Genomic DNA, 22,688 nt, shown 5'->3' on the forward strand with positions numbered 1-22,688 from the left:
AGAGATACCGAAATACTCTCGGTTGCATCTTCTGGTCCCGTAGAGACCGCCCCGCAAGATAGCAAGCCGATGAGGAAACTGAAACAAACGCTCGGCAACGAGGCCAAGGAATTATCTCTTTCCATTGGAAGAGGAAATGGTGGTAAGGCCTTCTCCTCGGAAGAGGAGGGTGGTGGAGATAGTAACGGTTCCGATGCAATGACCGGTAAAATCTTCAATAAAGATATATATGACATAAAGCTTGAACAGTAGACCTCAGAGAACACAACCGAAATCTTTAGAACACTCTTAATGGGCATGGCCCAAACTTTTGAATCTTGTTTGTCGACATCCGACCAAGCAAGACAAGACGTGGCGAGGCGAAGGTGGTTGTCAGAGATGGTGGAGATGCTGGCGGAGGAGGGATAAAAGACAATCGTTGCTGAGGGGTTGTCCTCGCCGGAATCTTTCGGATCTGGTCGGCGAATCAGTGGATCCTCACGGACAAGGAGGGCCTTTTCGATGGAGGCTGAGGTAGTGAAATGGTGTTGCAAATGAACAGAGGGGAGGCGCCGAAGAAGTTCTTCAAATCGGAGGTGGCTGTGGGTCGCGAAGATGACGAGACCAGACGGGGTGGAGCAGAGAGATAACGGACCAGGTAACAAAGCCTTCCCGGAATCCCAGGAGAAGCCACCTGTTCCGGTGGTTACGCGCTCAACAAACATAAATTCTGTCGTCGCCATTACTGTAAGAGAACGAACTATGACAAAAGCAGAGTGTAGAAACGAACAAAGTGAGGAGAGGGCGTCGTCGGGGCAAAGCAGAGAGGAGGAGGAGCAAAGACGACGCCGGCGAGCGCCACCGATGTCGAAAATCGTTCTCAGATCTGGTTTCTCGATAATCGGACCAAAGAGGAAAATCGTTCTCAGATCTGAGAAGCGAGCTCACACACACATGTATAAAATGAATATTTTCTCCTTTTTTGTTTCTCTATCAATAAGAAAGAAAAGACAATAACTAAATCTGTCTATATATAAAAATGAAACCGATGCAGAGCAATGATGAATCTTGATTTGATCCTCTTCTCGAAAACCTCATTGCTTTCTCTTCTTCTCTTCCATTTCCATATTTACACTTCATAATATCTCTTCACCCACTTCTCTTCTTCCTCATTTATTAACACACATACACATTTATATACACATACTTTACATCTACATATTTTGGACTAGCTATTGTAAATCTTTCTTGAGATGGTCCTCCTCTTATCTTAACTTTATAAAATTCTGTCCTCCTTTCAGTTTACATTTCTTCATTTTCCGGTCTCAGGACACTGAATGTGATAACATTCAAAGATCCATCAATGGAGGTTATTGTTCTTGCATCCAATAGAAGTCTTCTTCTAATCTTTCTTGTTTTTGTTATAAGTCTCTTGAGCATAAAAGTTACACATGTCTCTGCCGTTAACTACACCAAAACACATAGACAAGTCAGCAGCTTGAGAGTTGAGAGGATCCAAAATCACTTGAACAATATCAACAAGCCTCCTGTCTTCACCATTCAGGTTATATATTTATGTGTGTACATGTATCAAATGCATTTGCTGATTTGTATAATTTATATGTGATATATCCTTTTGTTGTTGTAAAATAATAATTTCCAGAGTCCTGACGGTGATTTAATAGATTGTGTACCCAAAAGAAAGCAGCCAGCTTTGGATCATCCACTCTTAAAGCATCACAAGATTCAGGTAATTCTGATTTACGACCGCCAACTAGCAAAATTTACCTTTGAACATATTTATTATGGACATCACAAATTAGTTTTTTTTTTTTTGACATCACAAGTTAGTTATAAGTTTGTATGGAAATATATATATAACACTTTCTGTTAGGTCAAATTAAATTAGAAATCATGAAAATGATGCCAAAAAAAACTTATAGTGATGCTGTTAAGCTTAAAATATTTGACAAGTTATATAATCATATCGCTTGTATCATCTTTTATCAGTGTGTATTTTTTCTTAGTTATACAACAAATTAAGTCGGCTGGTGATAGTAATAAAGCTTTCTTTAAAATTAGAACTTAAAAATGAGAAATAACGCAGAAAGCACCGAGGACAATGCCGAAGATGGTGGGAAAAGAGAGAAGCGATGATGTTAAAGAAGCAGCGAGTGTACTGGAAGGTGCATGGCAAATGTGGCACGTGAACGGCACGAGGTGCCCCAAGGGAACTGTTCCCATACGACGCAACACATTGGACGATGTGCTCAGAGCCAAGTCTCTCTTTGACTTTGGGAAAAAGAGACGAAGTATTCACCTTGATCAACGGACAGAAAAGCCTGATGCCCTTGGAACTAGTGGACATGAGGTACACTAGATCATAAATTTATCTTCTCACTCCCTTGGATCCAACAATATTTTCGGTTGCTGATTAAATATTTTGCTTGAAAATGAATATTTTTAGCATTTACATACTTTCTTGATACCATATATTACAGGATAGCAATGTTAATGTGAATTGTCTGTGTAATCATTTAATTATGGACCCATAGAACAGCTTCCAATGTCAGTCTCATTACTTAAAGTCATAAAATACACAAAACATAAGCATTCAATGGATTTTAAGATCTGGTCTAGTTATAATAATTCTCGAATGATACAACTATTTACTCCCTCTGTTTCATTATAAGTGTCGTTTTACGTTTCGGTACACGGATTAAGAAAACAATTAATTTTGTACATTTCCTATAAAAAATACTATTATCTATACAGCTAACCATATTTCAACCAATAGAAAAATAAATTTTGCATTGAAAATCGAAAATGACACTTATTTTGTAACAAATTTTTTTCTTCTAAAACGATAAAACTGAGGGAGTATAAAAGAATATGTAAACGCACGGTTTTTCATTCGCATATATTGGGATTGTAAATATGATTTTGAAGTTAAATCTTAAATTTTATATAGTAAAGATTTTAAAATGATAGTAGTACTAAACTTTAAGTTAATGGTGGTGGTGTGGAATGATAGCATGCGATCGCTTACACGGAAACATCGTCGGAGATATACGGAGCAAAAGCTACTATAAATGTGTGGGACCCAAAGATTGAACAAGTGAATGAGTTCAGTCTCTCACAGATTTGGATTCTGTCCGGATCTTTCGTCGGTCCTGATCTCAATAGCATCGAAGCTGGCTGGCAGGTACTGTCTTTTACTACTTCAACCTTTCATGAGATGTGTATTTATTTAGTGACTGTCTGCAGTATTATATGTCTAAAGCTTTGATTGTTATACTAGTCAGGTCAGTCCGGAGCTGTATGGTGACAACAGACCAAGATTGTTCACTTATTGGACGGTATGCTTGTTGCTTTCTACTTGTCCACTCTTTTATGTTTTGATGCAACAAATAATCTGGTTGCACTTTCATATCCGTTTGCAATAAATCAAGAGTCTAAAAAGATATTTTTTTTTGGTAAAAATGTTAAGTCTAAAACTTACTAGGGATTATAAACTGAATATCCTTGAGGATTGACTTTAGCTAATGTGTTCGTTTTAGCTTTTAGGACATTCATGTGACAGTGGAGTAGTTTCCATGTGTAGTTCAGTGTCTAGTTATGGTATATAGATTGTATCTTCAGAACTACCATATATATATATTGCTTTGAAAGCACAGTTCCAATATAGTACTTTATCTTTTGTATATAATGAAATAGTTATCATCTAGAAAGTCAGTGACACTGTGCATGGAGATTATGATAGGGTGAATTGAAAGTGTAAATTACGCCAAAAATGACGGTTGAAAGTAAATGTATTTGTAACATTAATTCTTACAGGTACTTTTAGTGTGTAGTATTTGATCATATTGAAGTTAATGGTGGTAGAGCAGAGTCATGATGATAATGTTTGGTGAAGAGCATTTATTATTGCATTAATAGCTTATATTAATTTGATTGATATATACAAGTCCAATTTCTGTACTACTCTCCAAATCATTAAATCTGGATGAACAAATTGGTATATGATCATTGCTTGGGCAATAACTTGATAAATCATTTTGTTTTACTTTATGATAATTAATCGTAAACCAATGATAGCTTTTTGTATTGTTTAGAGTGATTCATATCAAGCAACAGGATGTTACAATCTTCTATGCTCTGGATTTATCCAAACAAATAACAAGATTGCCATTGGAGCCGCCATCTCTCCTCTCTCTACTTTCAATGGAAACCAATTTGATATCACCATTCTCATTTGGAAGGTTTGTCTCTATTTATTTGTCTTTTATATATAAACAAACGTAAACTCTAGTATTAAACTAGTTTACGTGTTACTTGAGATATTCCAAAATAATGTTTGAATGAAACTCGCAATAAAATGCATGCAGGATCCAAAATTGGGGAATTGGTGGATGGGTTTAGGAGACAAGACGTTGGTCGGGTACTGGCCAGCAGAGCTATTCACCCACTTAGCTGACCACGCAACCACCGTGGAATGGGGCGGTGAGGTCGTGAACACACGTGCTTCAGGCCGGCACACGACAACCCAAATGGGTTCTGGTCATTTTCCGGACGAAGGGTTTGGGAAAGCAAGTTACTTCAGGAACTTGGAGATTGTTGATTCAGACAACAGTCTTGTACCGGTGCAGGATGTCACGATATTAGCAGAGAACACCGAATGTTACGACATTAAGAGTTCGTCTAGTAATGAGTGGGGAACTTATTTTTACTACGGTGGTCCAGGTTTTAATCCTAGGTGTGCTTGAAAAAACAAGTGTACATAGTTTGAAATATGTTATTTTTTCAGTGAAAATTGAATATTTGCTTATTGTTTTTTACATCGTCGACATTATTAATTAAACATTTAAATCTAGTAATTTATTATTGCATTTAGAGAAAAGAGGCGTGTATGATATGAGAGTTCAAACTTTCAATACACGTTGGAAGTTTATTCGAAGACTTGGAAAATTATTCATCAAGTCGTTGATGCTTGGACCTAGTGATTAAGTATGGTCCTCACTCATCAGCCACTTGCATATAGCAGAAGACCCCATGACACGTTTCTACTTTCTACACCAATTAAAGTTTTTCTCAATAACCCATTGTTACCGTCGCAAACCTTGATCAACCATTGTAAGTCATAGTAGGACCAAATACATCCCGTTCTTTGGTCTGAGTTTGAACCTTCTGCCTCTGAAAGAGACTTCAGTGAAATACTTGGAAAGAAATTTCTTAGGTAGTCTCCATCATGTTCTAAAAGAGTGCAGGACTTTGCTATGTTCCAAGCATATATACCAAAGACCGTCTACTTGTTCAAAGTTATACAAAAGTCATAGAAACAGTTGGGAGTGTAAAAGGAGCCAAAGGTGCTATATATATATATCCCTTAAGTGAGAGCCTAAAGTAAGACAAACACTTGAACTAATCAACTATCTAATGGCTCTTTCACCCACTCTTGTTCCACTCATTCTCATTCTCATACCGATGTTTCTCGGGTCGGTTTCCGCCTTTTCACCACTCAAAACCGATACGTTGAAACCGGGGCAGCAGCTCAGAGACTGGGAGCAGTTGATCTCCTCGGGTGGCGTCTTCACTCTCGGGTTCTTTACACCAACAGAATCATCTACCTTCTTACTTGGTTCAGCTGGTGTTAGGTATATCGGTATCTGGTCTCAACATGGTCCAATAAATCCAGTTTGGGTGGGTAACCCAACCGAATCAGTTTCTGATTCATCTGGCTCTCTATCCATTGATACTAATGGGAATCTCAAGATCACAAGAGCAAACGCTTCTCCAATCATGGTGAACCAACACCTTTCCTTGGCTGGAAACGTCTCTGCCACTTTACTTGACTCTGGAAACTTCGTGATCCGAGATATCGGACCACGAGGTGTCCCGGGTCGGGTTCTATGGCAAAGCTTTGACCATCCAACCAATGTGTTACTCCCCGGGATGAAAATAGGGTTTAACCTAAGAACCAAGAAAGAAATTTCAGTTACTTCTTGGACAAGTAACCAAGTTCCAGCCTCAGGAGCATTCAGACTAGGGCTAGACCCGTCAGGAGCTAACCAGCTACTCGTCTGGCGCCATGGTGACATCTACTGGTCAAGCGGAGTACTGACGAACAACGGAAGCTCTAAACTAACCTTAGAGCTGTCCAGAGAGTACCTTGATTATGAATTCAAGTTTGGTTCAGACAAGTACATGAAGTACTTCAGTTACTCAATCAAGAAAACTAATGGTTCTGTCTATTCCAGCTGGTCACTCGATACTCTAGGCCAAATCACAGTTACCAACGTCCTCAGGAGCAACACAAGCAACAGGTGGATCTCTGAAAGCAGTCAACCTTGCACGACGGATTTAAAGAACAGTTCAGCGATCTGCATCACAGAGAAGCCAACGGCCTGTAGGAAAGGGTCAGAGTATTTCGAACCGAGAAGAGGGTACATGACGAGTAGTGGTTACTATGGTGAAAGTTTGAGCTTTGGGCTTAGTGACTGCCATGGAAGCTGCTGGAGAAACTGTTCTTGCATAGCGTTCCAAAGCTTTTCTGATGGACAATGCCAGTATTGGGGAAAAGGATCAAAGTTTTTCCCTTATGATAGCTTCACCTTCGAACAAAAAATTTATGTTATTGATTCTGTGAAGTGATGTGTTGTGTTGTTGTAAGAGTAACTAATATCAATAAAGGGGTTTAAATAATCAAGAAACTAAAGAATCAAGAACTTCAAAGACATGTAATAACTTCCTCTCTTTGCATATTGATTCAACCACAGCTCTCCAAGACTCAGGCTCTGGTTTAAAACCCATTCCCACAAACCCTGTCAGAACTCGAATCCCCATTTCTGCATTCCCGGATCCGCAGAGGCGAACTACTAACTCGTTCCAAGTCCCATGGTGTGGCCAAACCCCTTTCTTCGACATCAAACTCAAAAACTCCACCGCTTTCTCCAGCTCACCATTCTTGCACAACGCGTTCAGTATGATCCTATAACTACCTTTGTTCAGATGAACTCCTTCTACACATCCCCATCGACCTAACATCTCAAGAGCTTCTTCTGTTCTTCCTTCTCCGCACAACCCCCTGAGAATCACATTGTAAGTTAACGCATCAGCTCTGCATCCAGATGCTTTCATCTCTCCAAGTAACTCCATAGCCTCATCAACTTGACCATTCCTACAGAAGCAGTTCATCAACGTTGTATAACCAACCGTGTCTAGTTTCAAACCAGTCTCCTTCACCTCATCAAAGACTTCTTTAGCTTCCTGAGCCCTTCCCTCTTTACAAAACCCATTCATCAAAGCAGAGTAGTTATACACATTAGGGTTGCATCCATTCTTCTTCATAAACTCTATAATCATCTTTCCCCTCTCAACCTCCCCCTCACGACAGAACCCATTGATCATAACATTGAACATCACAGGATCCGGAGAGATCCCTTCTTTAGAGATCATATCCTCAAACAACTCCATAGCTTCTTTGGATCTTGACTGTACAAACAAACACTCCATCAACGTCGAGTAAGTGATCAAATTCGGATACGAAAGTCCGGATCTTTTCATCTCCTCCACAACCCCAAACGCAGAGTCAACATCCTTATTCTTGCAGTGATGCTTCACCAAAATATTGAAAATGCAAGTGTTCGGCTGCAACCCAAGATTCTTTTTACCATACAATAACAGCTTCTTAGCTAAACCAACCTCCTTCGAATCAACAAGGAGGTTGAGGCACGTGCTAACAGCGTTGAGAGAAGGCTTCACACGTGCGATCACTTGGATCAAACCAAACATCTCAATCACCTTATCGTGCAGCTCGAACCTGGAGAAGTGTCTCATCAGGTTGAGGAAGAGACCTTCCTGGAACCTGCAAGTCTCGTGCTTCATCTGGCGGAGAATCGCGTCGACGGCGTTAAGCTTCTTGTGCCTGAGGAGATTGTCCAGGAGGACGGAGTACGTGGCGCTGTTGTGGTTGAAGCCTTTCTGTTGGGAGGCTTTGTTGAAGAGGTCGAGGGCTCGCTGAGGGTCTCTCTCGCGTTTGATGAGGTTGATTGCGGATTCGTGAGAGATGAATTGGGGTTTAGGGTTTAGGTCCACTTGTGAGATTGAAGATTCGGGAGGTGGGTCTGGTTTCTTCTTGATTAAGGAGATGGGAGATATCCATGACCGTGAGGAAGATGAAAGGCGGCGACTTTCGTTGATTATCGGAGTTGGGAGGCGCATTGTTAGTAGCACCTCTGATCAAGAGAATCGAATGTGAAATTAGGTTAAGAGACGAGTGAGAGTGACGACTGACGACGACGATGATGGTAAACCGGTTCGGTTGAATAAATATTAGATCTCGGTACGGTTCGGGCTATAAACAACATTATCCGTTGTACGTTCGGTTTAAAATATGATTCTTCAGTTTCAAAGAATAAATTAGATTTAGACCAGGAGGCAGAGTTCTTCTTTTAAGAAAATTTTATAGCTTACTAATTTTGATATGTTGTACATTGGATAAATAATTAAATAATTTTATTTTTAATTACTGTAATTTGCTATAAAAATTTAGTTAAAAATCTTTTTTTAATTTAAACTGAATTAATTTAATTTATGTATTTTAATAATAATTATAAATTTACTGTTAATTTAAATAATACTATAATATTTTGTTATAGTAAAATATCCAAAATTCAAAATATCATTGGTAGAATACATTTTTTTCAATAATATAGATAGTAAATTTTCTTTTTAACCTTAGTTCTACTATCAAGATCTAGAATCTTGTATTTAGATTATGATATGTTCATATGTTCAATCTTGAAAATGAGAATGTCTAAAGATATAATCAAGAAGGAAGAAATTTCAGATCGAACCACTCGATGAAAATTTTATTTTATAAAATAGTAGTAATTTTTATTTGCAAATATTTTGAAGATTGATTACTAAAAGACGGTTTGCCTTAGAGAATGATAGCAAAGATTAAAAATAATATCAAATCTTTAAAATAAATAGAATGATTTAGAAAGATTCTAGTGTTTTGGTTAGTTTGAATTGAATTTATATTATAAAAAACTTAAAATTCTAGAAGAACTACAAAAAATAACTTAAAAATTATGATTTGAAAAATAATTATTTATTTAAGAAGTCATATGTGTTGGTGGATCTATTTATATTGTATAATTACTTTCTGCTGCGGTTCTCTGTTTTCTTCTGAGATTGAGTAACTTCAAATTGACAAGAAAATTTCTCTCCATTTAATAAGTTGGGATGAAGTTGCCAAACGTACTGAAATTGTGGCAGATAGAAGTGATAATTAAATTTTCAATATTTACTTTTAAACATATTTAGCTTTGAAGGTTCAGTACTAGTGGTGTCTTGAAAAATAATATTCCTTTAATTATTCCAAAATTAATCATAATTGTCAAAGAACTGTCATGAACAAGTTGTGTACATCATCCAACCTAAGAACACATATACCTAGGTTTCAAAATTTTGAACAAAAAAAACAGTGTAAGTTCTTTTTTTAGTTTATTTGTGGTTTTTTTTTGAAGATGTGAAGAGGTTAAGTCGTCAAAAGAATGAAAAGCTATCATTTGTTAAGGATAATACTCCATCATTTCTCAAATATACTTATGAATGTATATTATTGTTACCGACATAGTTAAATATGTTATTAACTTTTAGAGTACATTATAATAACTGATATTAGGAATCATAATTTCTAGTTTATTCATGTAAAAAATATAATAATTTGCTATACTAGATATAAGTAAATTGTTATTAGTTCATTTTGATATAAATAATTGAAAGGAAAATTTTACAAAATGAAATAATAGCAATTTATTTATATCTGGTTTGATCTAGTAAAATCTTTTCTTTTCAGATCATATCCTCAAACAATTCTACCGGTTATTTTGACCTCAAATGTGCAAATAAACTCCATTGTTGAGTGAGTGATCAAATTGGAATATTCCAAATTCTGATAGTTGAAGTTGTGACTTGCTAAGCCCTTTATATCTTATGTAATCAAGATAATCAGTTGTAAATTAGGTTTAAAAAACTCAACTGGCAAGTAGCGGAAAGCCGGTTAGAATGAATAAATTTCAGAGAAACTACATTGGTTACTTTTTTCAAAAAAAATTGTGGCCCAGTGTAAAGTTTTCTGCCCAATCTTCACAATTTATGATAGAATCTTATGTGAAATTTTTTAACTATTTGAGCACAAATGGACTCTCAGTATTTAAAATATAAACTGTACAAATTTCTGCAAAGAGAGGAGACAAAGAAAGAACAAAGCTATATAACAATCTCAAGACAGAACTACAAACGTTCAGATCATATGCTCTTGTTACTGCAAAGTTACAATGGTCAATGGTAACACATTTTCTCAGGTGTCTTGCTTTTGGTTGTGTCAGCACATGAAACATAAAGACTTTGATCTCGATGCTTCACCACGGTCTTCTAGACCTCTCATGAACCATCTGACCGCGAGTTGCTCTGAAGCATAAGTCATGAAGGCAGCTAGAATTATGGCTACACCAACCATAAGACCCAACCTGCTCAATACGCAACAAACCAGCAACTAAGTTCAGAATCAAGTCAAAATCTAGACGATAATGTGTTACCAATAGTGGCAAGAAGCATTCTCAGCAAGTTGTTTAAGAAAACTACCTAAGAAATAAAGCGGTGATCCCTAAAATATAAGGCAAAGAAACTGCAGCAATAGCCAGAAACACCATCCCTAATCCATAATACAATGTAATAACGTCACAAGACACACCTCCTCGCTGATGACCTGTCGAGACCAAAAACAAAAATGGAGAAAAATCCCTGTTCTTAATCCTCAACTTCGTAGAGAATGGTAAAATGACATATTCTTTTTTTTACTTCTCATTTCCATACCTTTTCGAGAATCATCCAAGGAGGATGACTCCGTATGAACTGACAGTTTCTTTCCATGTTGATGCACCAAAAGCAAGAAGCAACCAAACAAAAGAAAGAAGATTGTAAAAGTCCATTCATACACCAAGATCAAACCAGTCCATGGCATGATTTGCCTCGGCACAATCACAAAGGAAGTTCCAATGGATATCAGAAGTGCAGTAAAACAGACTAGAACTGAAACTGCGCCTAAGCGCTGAGGAACTTTGGAGTGTATGCTGCCACTGTGGAGCTGTTAGACAAAAACAATACAAGATGTTCAAATGAGATACAAACCACTTTTTAAAAGAAGTTTTAAAACAATGATTTGATGATGAAACACACTTGATAGCTGGGATTCATAGTCGAAAATGTAGAAACACGGCGTGTTCCATTAGATCTGATTTTGTAATAAAGATATCTAATCTGATTCAATAGTGAACCCTCATGAACCTGCAAGAAAAATAATGAATTTACAATCAAGAAAGGATGAAAAATGTAGCAGAGGTGAAAAAAACAAAGAAGTGCTAACCTGAAGGGATCTATAAACGCAGAACAAAACCCCACAAAGAGGTAACAAGAAAAGGAGCTTGACAACGAACTCATCCTTCTGGTTTTTGCCGCCTCCAGTTCCAGGAAGAGTTTCCTCAAGCTTCACTCTAATGCTCTGAAAATGTTCACAGTGATATCAAACTTAATGCACAATAAGTAGAAACAGAGCTCAAAAACCAAAGATAAGAAGAAGAAGAAGACCTACATGCCAGGCGTCAACAGGCTTCACAAGCCAAGCTGTCCACCAGTCCCAAGGCTTGAGAGGGCCTAGTGTGTAGTGAATAACATGAAGCTTACTCTCATCCACCATCCACTGCATAAATAATGAGAAAACTTCTTTATCTTAAAAGAGCTAAAGAAAAACATGAAACTACCTTAAACTAATTAAAACCAATCCTAAATTCCAAAATCACACATCAATTTCATACTAAGCCACACAATAACCAAATACACACCAAAGGCTAAGTACACAGTTATGTTTCCTAAACCGAGAAAAGGCAAAAAAATTACCTTATTAGCAAGCATGTAAAGACCAACATCAGCATTGTACAACGTCGAAAGCCTCTCCATATCAGGAACAGGTCTGGTTTTCAGCTCTTCAGGGGACAAACTAGGATCGAACACACGAGCATTTTGGAAATCAGGATAGTAAGAATTCAAGAACCCTTGGTCTCCACCAGTATAAGAAGACAAAGTCTTGATCTTCCGCATCATATCATTGAAAAGAGCTTGGGATGGCTCAACAACCATGACACCAGAGTTCAATCTCTCGGAGTGCTTCAAGTTAGCGCAGAACTTGGAGCACTTGAACAGATCGTCAATGTTCTTTACCACAATAGTATCAGCATCAAGATACACAACTTGCAATTAAAAAAAAAACAACTGTCAAAACAGAATCCACATAAAAAAAAAAGCATCAAAAGGCTTCACCTTTGTTGTAATCAGTCATGTTAAAGATCTTGAGTTTTGTGTAGACACCCCAGAACCTTGTGGGGTGAACTTGGTTTGGGTTTGCTAATAAACTGATCTTCTCTACTTTCCATCCATCAGCCTGTAGAGTTTAAAGTTCAGACCTTTTGATCAAATTGTAGAAAAAGACAAGAACTTTAAACCTTGAGTAGGTTCTTGGAGTAATCTGAGACGCCGTCAGAGACCAGAGCGACCATATCTTTGTCGGATCCAGTGTCTCGAATCGATTTTCCTAATACCCTGACTCCTAATAAGAACTCGTCTCCGTATAAAAGTGTGACATAAGCTTCCTTACTTGATTCAGATCCAAAGGAGCCATTTAACAGAGCGATTGAGAGCAGGAGAAGCCGGAGACTCGATTTGAGTCTCACCATGATGATTGTTCGGATCTCACAATCGAGGAAAATTTAAGGAAAGTAAACGTTAAAAATAGAGTTCTGAAACTTCATTTTGGGTGTTGTCTCTGTGCCTCTGTGTCTGAGAAGTGAGAATTCACTTTTTTTTCCTTTCACCGCCGAGAAAGCTTTTATAAGCTTACGAGCCTACGACCAATTATGTAACTGTAACAGGCTAACATCACATGACGATATTATTGCGAACATGACAACTTTTTATAATATTTTCTGAACTGGATTAGTGGCAAAGAGACCAAACCAAATGGGTTTACTGGAGAGGAAACAAAACACGAGATGTTTCTTTACATTAGTGAGTAAAATATAAATGGCATTACTTTCGCAGTTGATCATAATTAGACAGACCCACCACCCCTCGTTGAACAATCTTAAGGAGCGAAGAAGATTGTATTGTCTAGGAGTCAATTAGAATTAGTTTGACATTCCATATTTTAGTTACAAGCTCTTTGTTTTTTACTTTTTGAGTACGAAGTCTACGTCCGTGACAAAATCCAAGAGCCTTTTCACCTTGTTCGTTTTAGCTTTATATATTTTGTTTGTTAATCGTACTCATATGACGCTAACGATGCAGGCTTGCGTACCTACACGAGGCGATTGAGCCAAAAGTGGTGCATAGAGACATAAAGTCTAGCAACATTCTGATTGATGACAAGTTTAATTCTAAAATTTCTGACTTTGGACTTGCTACGCTGCTTGGTGGTGATAAAAGTTTTATAACTACTAGAGTTATGGGTACCTTTGGGTGAGTTGTGGCCTCTCTCTATATATCTATATTTGAAAATTTGAAGACTTAAATGTTTTTTTTTGTTAACAGTTATGTAGCTCCAGAGTATGCGAACTCCGGTCTTTTGAATGAGAAAAGTGATGTTTACAGCTATGGGGTTGTACTATTGGAAGCTATAACTGGTAGATATCCAGTAGACTACGCTCGGCCTCCCCCTGAGGTAAAGTAAAGAAACATTTAAACACATTTAAAACTCTGCGCCCTCATAAGAGTTGTCTTCTCATTTTGTAGGTACATTTGGTGGAATGGATGAAGATGATGGTTCAACAAAGACGTTCAGAAGAAGTGATTGACCCGAACCTCAACACAAAGCCATCTACAAGTGCCTTAAAAAGAACACTCTTGACTGCTTTGAGATGTGTTGATCCATTGTACGAGAAACGACCTAGGATGAGCCAAGTAGCGCGTATGCTGGAATCAGAAGAATACCCAATTCCTAGAGAGGTAAAAACTTTAAAAACTTTCTCTTATTTTTTTATTATCCTGAAGGATCCTTTCTGGAGTTTGGTTGCTGAAGGCTCTACCAATTTGAGAATTTGCAGGATAGAAGAAGACGAAGGAGCGATAATGGGACAGCAAGAGATTCAGATCCTCCTAGGAACAGTATAGAGACTCAAGAGTGTAAATTATTGTAATAATGTTGAATATTGTAATAATGTTTTCAGAGCTTTATGTGAAGCAAGTCCTGTTTCTTCTCTAGATCTTCTCTGTTATGTGATATTTCTTCTTTTCCAGAGAGTGTGTCTGTGTGTTCATTGTCTGGTTTTTAGATCGCATCGATACATCAATTGCTTGTATAGTTTGCCTCTGTACGTTTTGAAATGTAGGTTGTTTTTGAACCAATAAAACGGTAGGCTATGTTATTTAAGTCTTTGATAAAAACGACGTGTAGTTTTCTGTTTGCTTTTGGAAAATTTCAATCGAACATGCGGTGCGGGTAGTTTGGTTTTTGGGTAGTTCAGTTCAATTAAGATTCCACCGAATTGAACTGTAAAAAAATTCGATTCAGTTCTCGGGTTGTTTGGCTTTTACGGGTTGTTTGGTTTTTAAAACTTTTACCGAAATTAATCGTACTAATTGTATTTCGGTTAAAAATTTTAGAAAAAATTGGTTAATTTTGGTTAGTTCGATTAATTCGCTTCAAAATTTTGGTAAATTCTGTATTTCGGATAATTTCAATTAGTTCGGTTTGAAATTTTAATAATTCGGTTAGTCCGGTTCGAAATTTGGTTAACAAATTCTTTAAAAAAAAAACGCCGAACTAACTGATTACCGAACCAAACCGAAAACCGAAGTTTTTATAAATCAATCGAATCGAACCGAATTAACCAAAAATTTCGGTTCGGTTCGGTTAAAAATATGATGTTTCAACTTTCAATTATCTTATTTTCATCAAATTATATTTCTTTATATGTATATACATCGTAATATACAGTATAGTCCGAATTAAATTGTATAATTAAAATGCTGCCGAAAAATTATAAAAATATACAGTTGACTCAGATCTGAGATAACAAGAAGACCTATATAAATCGAAAAATCAAATTCGCCGACGGTTACTCGATCCAGTTCCCAACACGTTCTTTCTCATCGACCTTTTTTTTTTTTGAACAAAAACTCTACTCATCGACCTCAAAATGACGAAAACGCCCCTCACCGTCGTCGTCCTCCTCTTCCTCCTCATCTCCGCCGCCGTTCCTCCTTCCACTGCCGAGATCAAATCCCTCGTCATCTCCTCCGACGCCCGCCCCATGATCCTCTTCGAAAAATTCGGATTCACACACACCGGCCACGTCACCGTCTCAGTCTCCTCCGTCTCCGTCGTCTCCACCTCCCCAGATCCGAACCCCGATCCATCTCGCCTCGGATTCTTCCTCCTCTCCGAAGAGTCCCTCCTCCAGGTCCTCCTCGAGATCCAGCAGAACGCTAGATTCTGCGTCCTCGACTCGCACTACGTCACGCATCTATTCACCTTCCGAGATCTATCGCCTCCCCCGAACTCGCGGTTCAACCACTCGTACCCGGTGACTTCCCCCAACGAGTACTCTCTCTTCTTCGCGAATTGCGCTCCCGAGACGAAAGTCTCCATGGCGGTTAGAACCGAGATGTTTAATAAAGATCCGAACGGATCTAACGACTATCTACCCGCCGGATCCACACAGCTTCCGTCTCTCTACTCCTTCTTCTTCCTCTGCTACGCAACCTTTCTCGGATACTGGGGCTACACTTGCTATACCAACAAACGAGTGGTTCACCGGATCCATCTCCTCATGGCGGGTCTGCTTCTAATCAAATCGTTGAATCTGATCTGTGCGGCTGAAGATAAGCATTACGTGAAGATCACGGGGACGCCTCACGGATGGGACATCCTCTTCTACATCTTCCAATTCATTCGTGTCGTGTTGCTTTTCACCGTGATCATCTTGATCGGAACGGGATGGTCGTTCTTGAAGCCGTTTTTGCAGGAGAAGGAGAAGAACGTGCTGATGATTGTGATCCCTCTTCAGGTGCTAGCCAACATTGCTTCGATTGTGATCGGCGAGACGGGGCCTTTCATCAAAGATTGGGTCACGTGGAACCAAGTGTTCTTGCTGGTTGATATTATCTGTTGCTGTGCGATTATCTTCCCTATCGTATGGTCGATTCGGGCCTTGAGGGAGACGTCGAAAACCGATGGGAAAGCGGCCAGGAACTTGTCGAAGCTGACGTTGTTTAGGCAGTTCTACATTGTTGTCATTGGGTATTTGTACTTCACGAGGATTGTTGTGTTTGCGCTCAAGACGATTGCGGCGTATAAGTACCAGTGGGTGAGCTTTGCGGCGGAGGAGATTGTGAGTTTGGTGTTCTATGTGATTATGTTTTATATGTTTAGGCCTGAGGAGAAGAACGAGTACTTTGCTGTTGATGATGATGAAGAAGAAGCTGCTGCTATTGCGCTTAGAGACGATGAGTTTGAGCTTTGAGATAAAAAGGGCAAAAGTCTGAGGCTCTGGAAGACTGGAAGACACAGAGTATGTTTTATGTTAATGTCGGCTAATATTGCAACTACCTTTTGTTCCCTTGTGTTAAATTTTTTCTTCTTTATATTGAAAACTCCATTGTTACAAACTTTCAACAGTTTTTATAGTTTTAATCGTTGCGAATTCAAGAAACAATTATATGGTGTTTATAGTTTGTATTGAATCCCAAAACGCTCAATTACAAGCCCATCCGAACTAGCTACTGGACTAAGGAAACCATGACCATGGGTTCTTGCACCAAAGGGTTTAACTAGGACTGCTCCTTCAACTGGGACATGCATATGAGGTTTTAAGTGATTGGAACATACTAGATACCGTCCAGATTCGTTGAGCTGTTTCTTAGAAGAAGTGTAGAGGGCCCTTGTTAAGGCATGCCTAGCTTCCAACTATATTGAGAAGATCGTCCTGTTGTGTAACATTAGATTCAGTGATAAATATCTGTGGCCCAATGGAAATTTGTACATCAGATATTACTGCAACATCTAACCAGAGGGCTTCTATATAATGCTGAAAGGATACCTTCCAGTTATTATGCTTTAGCAGATATGCAGACATTGCATTTGATTCCAGCGTTTTTCTTCCATTCAAACGACGCCGTTTCAACCACGGAAATAAATTTAAAATATAGAAATTGGTTACAAAAATAATAAATTAATCTATTTATGTATTTATGTATCGGGGAGTAGGACTGGAACGGATCGGGTATCCGGGTAATTTTAAGATATTCGGATCCGGATCTTTATCCGGCGGATCCATAATTTTACTATCCTTATCCGGATCCGGGGTTTTCGGATATCCGGTTGTCGGATATTCTCCTAAAAATTGTAATATCCGGCGAATATCCGGATCCGAATTTAGATTTTTAAAATAAATAAAAAATAATATTAATATATATATATATAACATATTAATAATAATTTAAAAAATATATATATAATGTCTTTAATTATTTCTATGTATAATATTACAAAATTTACATAAAATTTATATATACTATTATAAAAATGAAAATATATTAAATAAAATTAATTTATATATATATATATATATATTTTTCGGCCCCTCCGGATATCCGGATTTTCGGCCCCTCCGGATATCCGGATTTTCGGCCCCTCCGGATATCCGGATTTTCGGCCCCTCCGGATATCCGGATTTTCGGCCCCTCCGGATATCCGGATTTTCGGCCCCTCCGGATATCCGGATTTTCGGCCCCTCCGGATATCCGGATTTTCGGATCGGATCCGGATCGAATCTCGGATCGAATCCGGATCCCGGATAAAAGTCCCAGGCCTATCGGGGAGTATAGATTGTCGAAGACCGGTTCGATCGGTTTAATAATTCGGCGAGGAGGATTTTGGTTTATTTAAGACGGCCGTGAAAGTAACTGTGACGGAGGGTATTTCGCCGTCGGGAATAATCAATGGGAGGAGGAGGAGGCATGGAGGAGCTGACGGAAGATGAGAAGAGAGCTCTAAGAGGAAGCAAATTCGCTCCTCTTACTTCTCTTCCCTCCTCTTCTCGCTCTCAGCTGCCCAGGTTCCTTTTTCAACTCCTTAGGGATTTTCTTCTTCTTCTCGATTTGAGATTCCTGACTTTCCTATGTGTTATGTCTATTCAGATTGGCTCATCCAGGTGGACCCTTGAAGACGAACAAGGCGGCGGCTTTAGCCAAGTTTCTAGAAAGGAAGCTGCAGGATCCCAATGGGTTGTCTTCCATTGATCCTGATCTTATCGAATTAGCCGTCAAAAACGCCAGAGACACCGTTATTTCCAGTGAGTATTCAAAAAAAAAAAAAGTTTCTTTTGATAATATATGTCTGAAAGTTGTGATTTTGGAATTGGAAACGAAAAGGGATTAGTTTGTTAGATAGGCTTATAGCGTTGGAGTATGGCAATGGCATGTTGTCCTGTGATGATAACGCTTCTTGTTATTGTAGTTGATTATAGTCACGGCTGATAGCTCAGCATTAGCAGAGAGCTGCGGTGATATTCAAAATCTGTTGAGGTGTTCTTGTTAGATATAGTGCAAGACTATAGCATACCGGTCCTGCAATGAAATTTAGCTTTGCTAGCTCATTAACACGCCTTATTGGTTAGTTGAGAGCTTAAGGTTTAAAGGGAAGCTAGAGGAACGAGTTAGCTCACTCTAAGCTAGGATATTGGTTTGAGCTTAGGAGAGTTTAGGGTGATCTAGAATTCAACCCAGGGTTCTATCCTTGGGTACTTTGATTTAGTTTGTTCTCTGTTTATCTTCTGTAATTGATTCAAAAGCGTGAAGAAAAGGACTGTTTCTCATCAGATATCCTAGATTTTCCAGTATTTTTTTATTGGCATTAGGGTTGAGGGATAGGGACAAATTCTTCTGAGATTGCAGCTCATTTCTAGTTAAGATAATCTGTACGCAAGCCCAACTCTCACCTTCAAGGGTGGAGGAGAACTATGAAAAGTGGAATAATTTTAGTAGAAACTATGGATAGCATCAAACATGAGACCTTATAATTAACTACAACGTTGCAAGTAAAGATTGTGCATTGATGCATTCCATTGTTTTACTTGGTTTTAAAGTAGATCTGAAAGAATTTGGAAAGCATACTTAGCATTTCATTAGACGAAAATGCATAATGACTGTTTGCCTAATTCCATTGTAACTGTGGACTAAGTTTAGCTCACTTCAAAGTTCAAAGTTTAGAATAAAGCTATTCCTAGATTGTCAGTGAAAACAACATAGCACACCAACGTGGAGAGATTTGCTTCTATCCAAGCCCAATATGAAACAAAGAAAATGCATCAGTTATGCTATTAGGGAATTTATTATATATATATGGCAGAATGAGTTTTCTTAACGCTCTGGTAGTGGTAAGTATTGAATGTGAAGGCATAGTCTTTATGATACTCTAATGGTCTCAGGTGGGGCTTCGAGTTCAGGAAGAAGAATCCAACACGTTGCCAAATTTGAAGACGTCGAGGTATCTGATTCTCTCTACTATCTTTCTTTCTGTTTGGATATGGAATAAATTTGTTAATATGTGCTACTGACCAGTTCTTACTCCCTTCTACGTCCTGTTTAGATATCTTCTGATGACGATAAGATAGAGAACACTAAGCTTACCAAAAAGAAAAAGAAGAAAAACGCAAAGAAGAAAAAAGAAGAGAAAAAGAAGAAGAAAAACAAAAAGCATAAGGTTTTATCTCCCTCACATCTTTTTTCCCTATTTCATCTTTCTACTTGCTTTTTATTTTCCCAACACGATTTTATAAAGTCTATTTACGTTACTTGGTGGGATTCCTTCACTGATATCTGCGTGTGGTAATCTCTTTTGAAAGCAACAGATCATAGTCGATGAAGATGCCAAGTTGAAGAGACCCAATAAGAAGTTGAAGCTTTAGTGTCCCTTTTTTGCTTATACATTGGTGGTTGCATATTTGATAAAGATGGACATGGACTAGGGTCATGAGCTTTCTTATTTTATCTGTCTTTATTTGGTTAAATATTAGACTGGAGTTGTTTGTGGCTTTGGAATGAATAGCTTCATGAATCTGGAACATGTTTTTTTTTATTGTTCAAAATTTGATTGTGTTTTAGCATTTTTGATCGTAGCTAAAAGACCAGTTCCAATGAATAATGATCTGCATAAAGCTCATTGCAGGCTAGTTTACAAAACATAGATCATGGGTTTAATTGTGTTTTGTAGTTTTGTACTACTTCCAAAGGACACAAGAGGAGACACAATAATAATAAAATGACCTCGCCGACATTTGGTAGATGAGGAGGATACGGATGTTATGGTCCAAAAGATCTTTTGGAGAATAACAACAATCTCCAAAAGCTGCTGGCATGTGGCCAATACCTCAAGTCAAAACCTTCGAGTTCCATTTTCTTATTTATTCCATAGAAAGAACTGTTTTTATACTTCTCACCTCCTTCATAAAACCATGCTTATAATTTTATCTCAAAATAATAACTTCTTATACACCCATTAAAAAATTACTAACTTTTTTTTGTTTTATCTCGTTTTGCATAAAACACCAATAACTATATATAATTTAACTAATTAGAAATTATACTGTGGTCTCAAACATAACATTGAATTTTTGCGTAAAAATTAAAAAAAATTCACTTAATATAAAATAAAAACAAAAATTTCTAAAACATTACTTAAATTCAAACGGAAAGAGTAAGTTATCATAAATGCCTCATTTGGCGACGACAAAACAAACAACAAAAGTGTCTTCATCTTGATCTTCGTTTTACATCAAGATCCGAACATAAAACACACAATCCTCTCACATGTCCTTGTTACGCGGCCTCAATTATTTTCAAGGCAACCAAAACAAAAAGAACAACAATAATAATACGTGATGAATGATGATATTCAAATGCCCCATATTCATGCATGCATTCAACTTGTTCAATTTGTCGCTTAATCTTGTATAATAAAGTCGGATACATATAGTTGTGTTAAAACTACCCATGTCTCTTTGAGAAAGAGATCCAATGTTTTTGCATCTCTTTGTCTCAGCACAAAATCTTATGCTATGATGACCTTTTGTCCTTTGTAATCAATCATCCAATTCCAAAGCATTAAAGTTTACGGTTTCCATAGAAATATCAGAAGTGGAAATACTATATGTGTGAAGTGACTTTTTAAACGATTGGTGTTGAGTGCGATTTCACACTCTTTGCGTGAGCGTGCAAGAATATACTTTCCGTAATACTATACGTTAAGACCATCAAACTCTATACGTTTCTTTTCCTAAATGGTAATGATTTTTTAGTCGGTTGTCTAGTCTTTTATTTTCTTATATTATTTTTCATAGTTTTTGCATGCAGGTAGAGATTGTTATTTAGTAGTATAAATATTTATTCATGTCATTTGCAAAAAAAAATAGCTATTCATGTCTTTTTACCAAAGCAAGTGTAATCTAGTGGACCGGGAGCTTGTGGTCAAGTGGTAAGGGGAAGGACTTGGGATGTCACCACATTTCAAGTTCGATCCACCTACCATGCGAAACTAAGTCACATTTTTCTGGTCACCTACACGGATATGGGCTATTGCATTTCGGCCCATTTGAATACCCGGGAGAGGGTTTATCCGTGGGCTGCACCTTCCACCCGGGAGTTAGGTCTGTGTCTTTAATTGACTCGAGTTTAACCCTTTTTTCTTACAAAAAAAAAGTGTAATCTACTGAAGGAACGGTGAGGTGCCTAGTTCAAGCCCTTGGGAAAGGAAGATTCACGTCCAGTAAAGATATTAACAAGAGCTGGTTTTTACTATATAGGTTTGGAATTTCTTAATTAACAAAATAATAATTCTTGTTTAAAACGTTCACCGCAAGATTAATATTATCATTAGATATCTAATTGAAGTTTTTGTTTATAAGCAGACTCGACAAAAGCTAGTCAAAAATCTTAGGCGTAGATAATATTTTTTTTATATATCGGACCTATGAATATAGGGTCGTTACGTCGGAGTCGTAGCACAAAATTAATATGTTCGACCAGTGTTGTACCGACTAAAGACCAATCAGTTTTCTCCATAAATAAGATTTAAGAAATAATTAGCAGATTGGCTGATGAATAAATAACACTTGAGTTAATGTTCAAGAAAATGACTAGGATAACACTAAAATTTTTTTTATCACAAATATATCATTTAAGAATAAAAATGACCAAAATAACACTTAATGTTTTATCAAAAGAGATAAATATACACTTATACCCCAATGGTAAATTAATTTAGACATTAGGATTTAGAGTTAAGGGATAGAGTTTATGATTTAGGGTTTAGGGTTTAAAGTTTAAAGTTTATGGTTTAGGGTTTAGAGTTTAGAGTTTAGGGGTGGGGTTTAGGGTTTAGTGTTAAGAGGTGTAGTTTAAGTTTTAGGGTTTAGAGTCGGGAAGTGGAGTTTTGGGATAAGATTTCAAATTTTGAAAAATTTAAATTTTTCCAAAGATAAAATGTTATTTTGGTCATTTTAGATTTTGAAAACTATTTTTATGACATAAACTTAGAAATGTGCTATTCTAGAGATTTGTCCGGTAATGTTTTCCTTTTCTCACGCATGAGT

At 37.5% G+C, this 22,688-nt stretch overlaps 7 protein-coding genes across 10 annotated transcripts; 5 read left to right on the forward strand and 2 right to left on the reverse strand.

Annotated features, from left to right (window-relative positions):
* Positions 1 to 1,142: 1,142 nt before the first annotated feature.
* On the forward strand, positions 1,143 to 4,852 carry LOC106323237. Its single transcript, XM_013761388.1, has 7 exons — positions 1,143 to 1,543; positions 1,643 to 1,729; positions 2,087 to 2,350; positions 3,014 to 3,184; positions 3,285 to 3,338; positions 4,095 to 4,241; positions 4,368 to 4,852. The coding sequence occupies exons 1-7, from the start codon at positions 1,343 to 1,345 to the stop codon at positions 4,743 to 4,745; spliced, it is 1,302 nt and encodes a 433-aa protein (XP_013616842.1). The 5' UTR covers positions 1,143 to 1,342; the 3' UTR covers positions 4,746 to 4,852.
* A 447-nt stretch (positions 4,853 to 5,299) lies between these two features.
* On the forward strand, positions 5,300 to 6,711 carry LOC106323239 (G-type lectin S-receptor-like serine/threonine-protein kinase At1g67520). The gene has a single exon (XM_013761390.1). It carries the CDS (start codon positions 5,416 to 5,418, stop codon positions 6,628 to 6,630), a length of 1,215 nt encoding a protein of 404 aa, XP_013616844.1. The 5' UTR covers positions 5,300 to 5,415; the 3' UTR covers positions 6,631 to 6,711.
* Positions 6,659 to 8,317, reverse strand: LOC106323234 (pentatricopeptide repeat-containing protein At5g18475). Its single transcript, XM_013761383.1, has one exon. The coding sequence runs from the start codon at positions 8,197 to 8,199 to the stop codon at positions 6,682 to 6,684; it is 1,518 nt and encodes a 505-aa protein (XP_013616837.1). The 5' UTR covers positions 8,200 to 8,317; the 3' UTR covers positions 6,659 to 6,681.
* A 1,928-nt stretch (positions 8,318 to 10,245) lies between these two features.
* Positions 10,246 to 12,973, reverse strand: LOC106323233 (inositol phosphorylceramide glucuronosyltransferase 1-like). Of its 2 annotated transcripts, none has more exons than XM_013761382.1 (9): positions 12,546 to 12,973; positions 12,364 to 12,484; positions 11,944 to 12,293; positions 11,639 to 11,746; positions 11,414 to 11,548; positions 11,227 to 11,334; positions 10,864 to 11,134; positions 10,742 to 10,756; positions 10,246 to 10,517 (listed from the first exon to the last, which is right to left on the reverse strand). In XM_013761382.1, exons 1-9 carry the CDS (start codon positions 12,774 to 12,776, stop codon positions 10,495 to 10,497), a joined length of 1,362 nt encoding a protein of 453 aa, XP_013616836.1. In that variant the 5' UTR covers positions 12,777 to 12,973; the 3' UTR covers positions 10,246 to 10,494. The 2 variants fall into 2 exon arrangements, with proteins under 2 accessions (XP_013616836.1, XP_013616835.1); XM_013761381.1 differs by having other exon boundaries at positions 10,633 to 10,756; positions 12,546 to 12,967.
* Positions 12,974 to 13,805: 832 nt separating this feature from the next.
* On the forward strand, positions 13,806 to 14,234 carry LOC106323263 (probable receptor-like protein kinase At5g18500). Its single transcript, XM_013761415.1, has 2 exons — positions 13,806 to 14,043; positions 14,142 to 14,234. The coding sequence occupies exons 1-2, from the start codon at positions 13,849 to 13,851 to the stop codon at positions 14,232 to 14,234; spliced, it is 288 nt and encodes a 95-aa protein (XP_013616869.1). The 5' UTR covers positions 13,806 to 13,848.
* An 846-nt stretch (positions 14,235 to 15,080) lies between these two features.
* Positions 15,081 to 16,754, forward strand: LOC106323236 (protein GPR107-like). 2 transcript variants are annotated; one of them, XM_013761385.1, is made up of 2 exons: positions 15,081 to 15,187; positions 15,223 to 16,754. In XM_013761385.1, exon 2 carries the CDS (start codon positions 15,237 to 15,239, stop codon positions 16,560 to 16,562), a length of 1,326 nt encoding a protein of 441 aa, XP_013616839.1. In that variant the 5' UTR covers positions 15,081 to 15,187; positions 15,223 to 15,236; the 3' UTR covers positions 16,563 to 16,754. The 2 variants fall into 2 exon arrangements, with proteins under 2 accessions (XP_013616839.1, XP_013616840.1); XM_013761386.1 differs by having other exon boundaries at positions 15,108 to 15,184; positions 15,218 to 16,754.
* A 1,191-nt stretch (positions 16,755 to 17,945) lies between these two features.
* On the forward strand, positions 17,946 to 20,206 carry LOC106323249. 2 transcript variants are annotated; one of them, XM_013761399.1, is made up of 5 exons: positions 17,946 to 18,155; positions 18,238 to 18,392; positions 19,527 to 19,585; positions 19,688 to 19,801; positions 19,944 to 20,206. In XM_013761399.1, exons 1-5 carry the CDS (start codon positions 18,040 to 18,042, stop codon positions 20,004 to 20,006), a joined length of 507 nt encoding a protein of 168 aa, XP_013616853.1. In that variant the 5' UTR covers positions 17,946 to 18,039; the 3' UTR covers positions 20,007 to 20,206. The 2 variants fall into 2 exon arrangements, with proteins under 2 accessions (XP_013616853.1, XP_013616855.1); XM_013761401.1 differs by having other exon boundaries at positions 19,950 to 20,206.
* The last annotated feature ends 2,482 nt before the right edge of the window (positions 20,207 to 22,688 follow it).

Source organism: Brassica oleracea, chromosome C2, assembly GCF_000695525.1.
Source record: "Brassica oleracea var. oleracea cultivar TO1000 chromosome C2, BOL, whole genome shotgun sequence".
Taxonomy (NCBI): Eukaryota; Viridiplantae; Streptophyta; class Magnoliopsida; order Brassicales; family Brassicaceae; genus Brassica; species Brassica oleracea.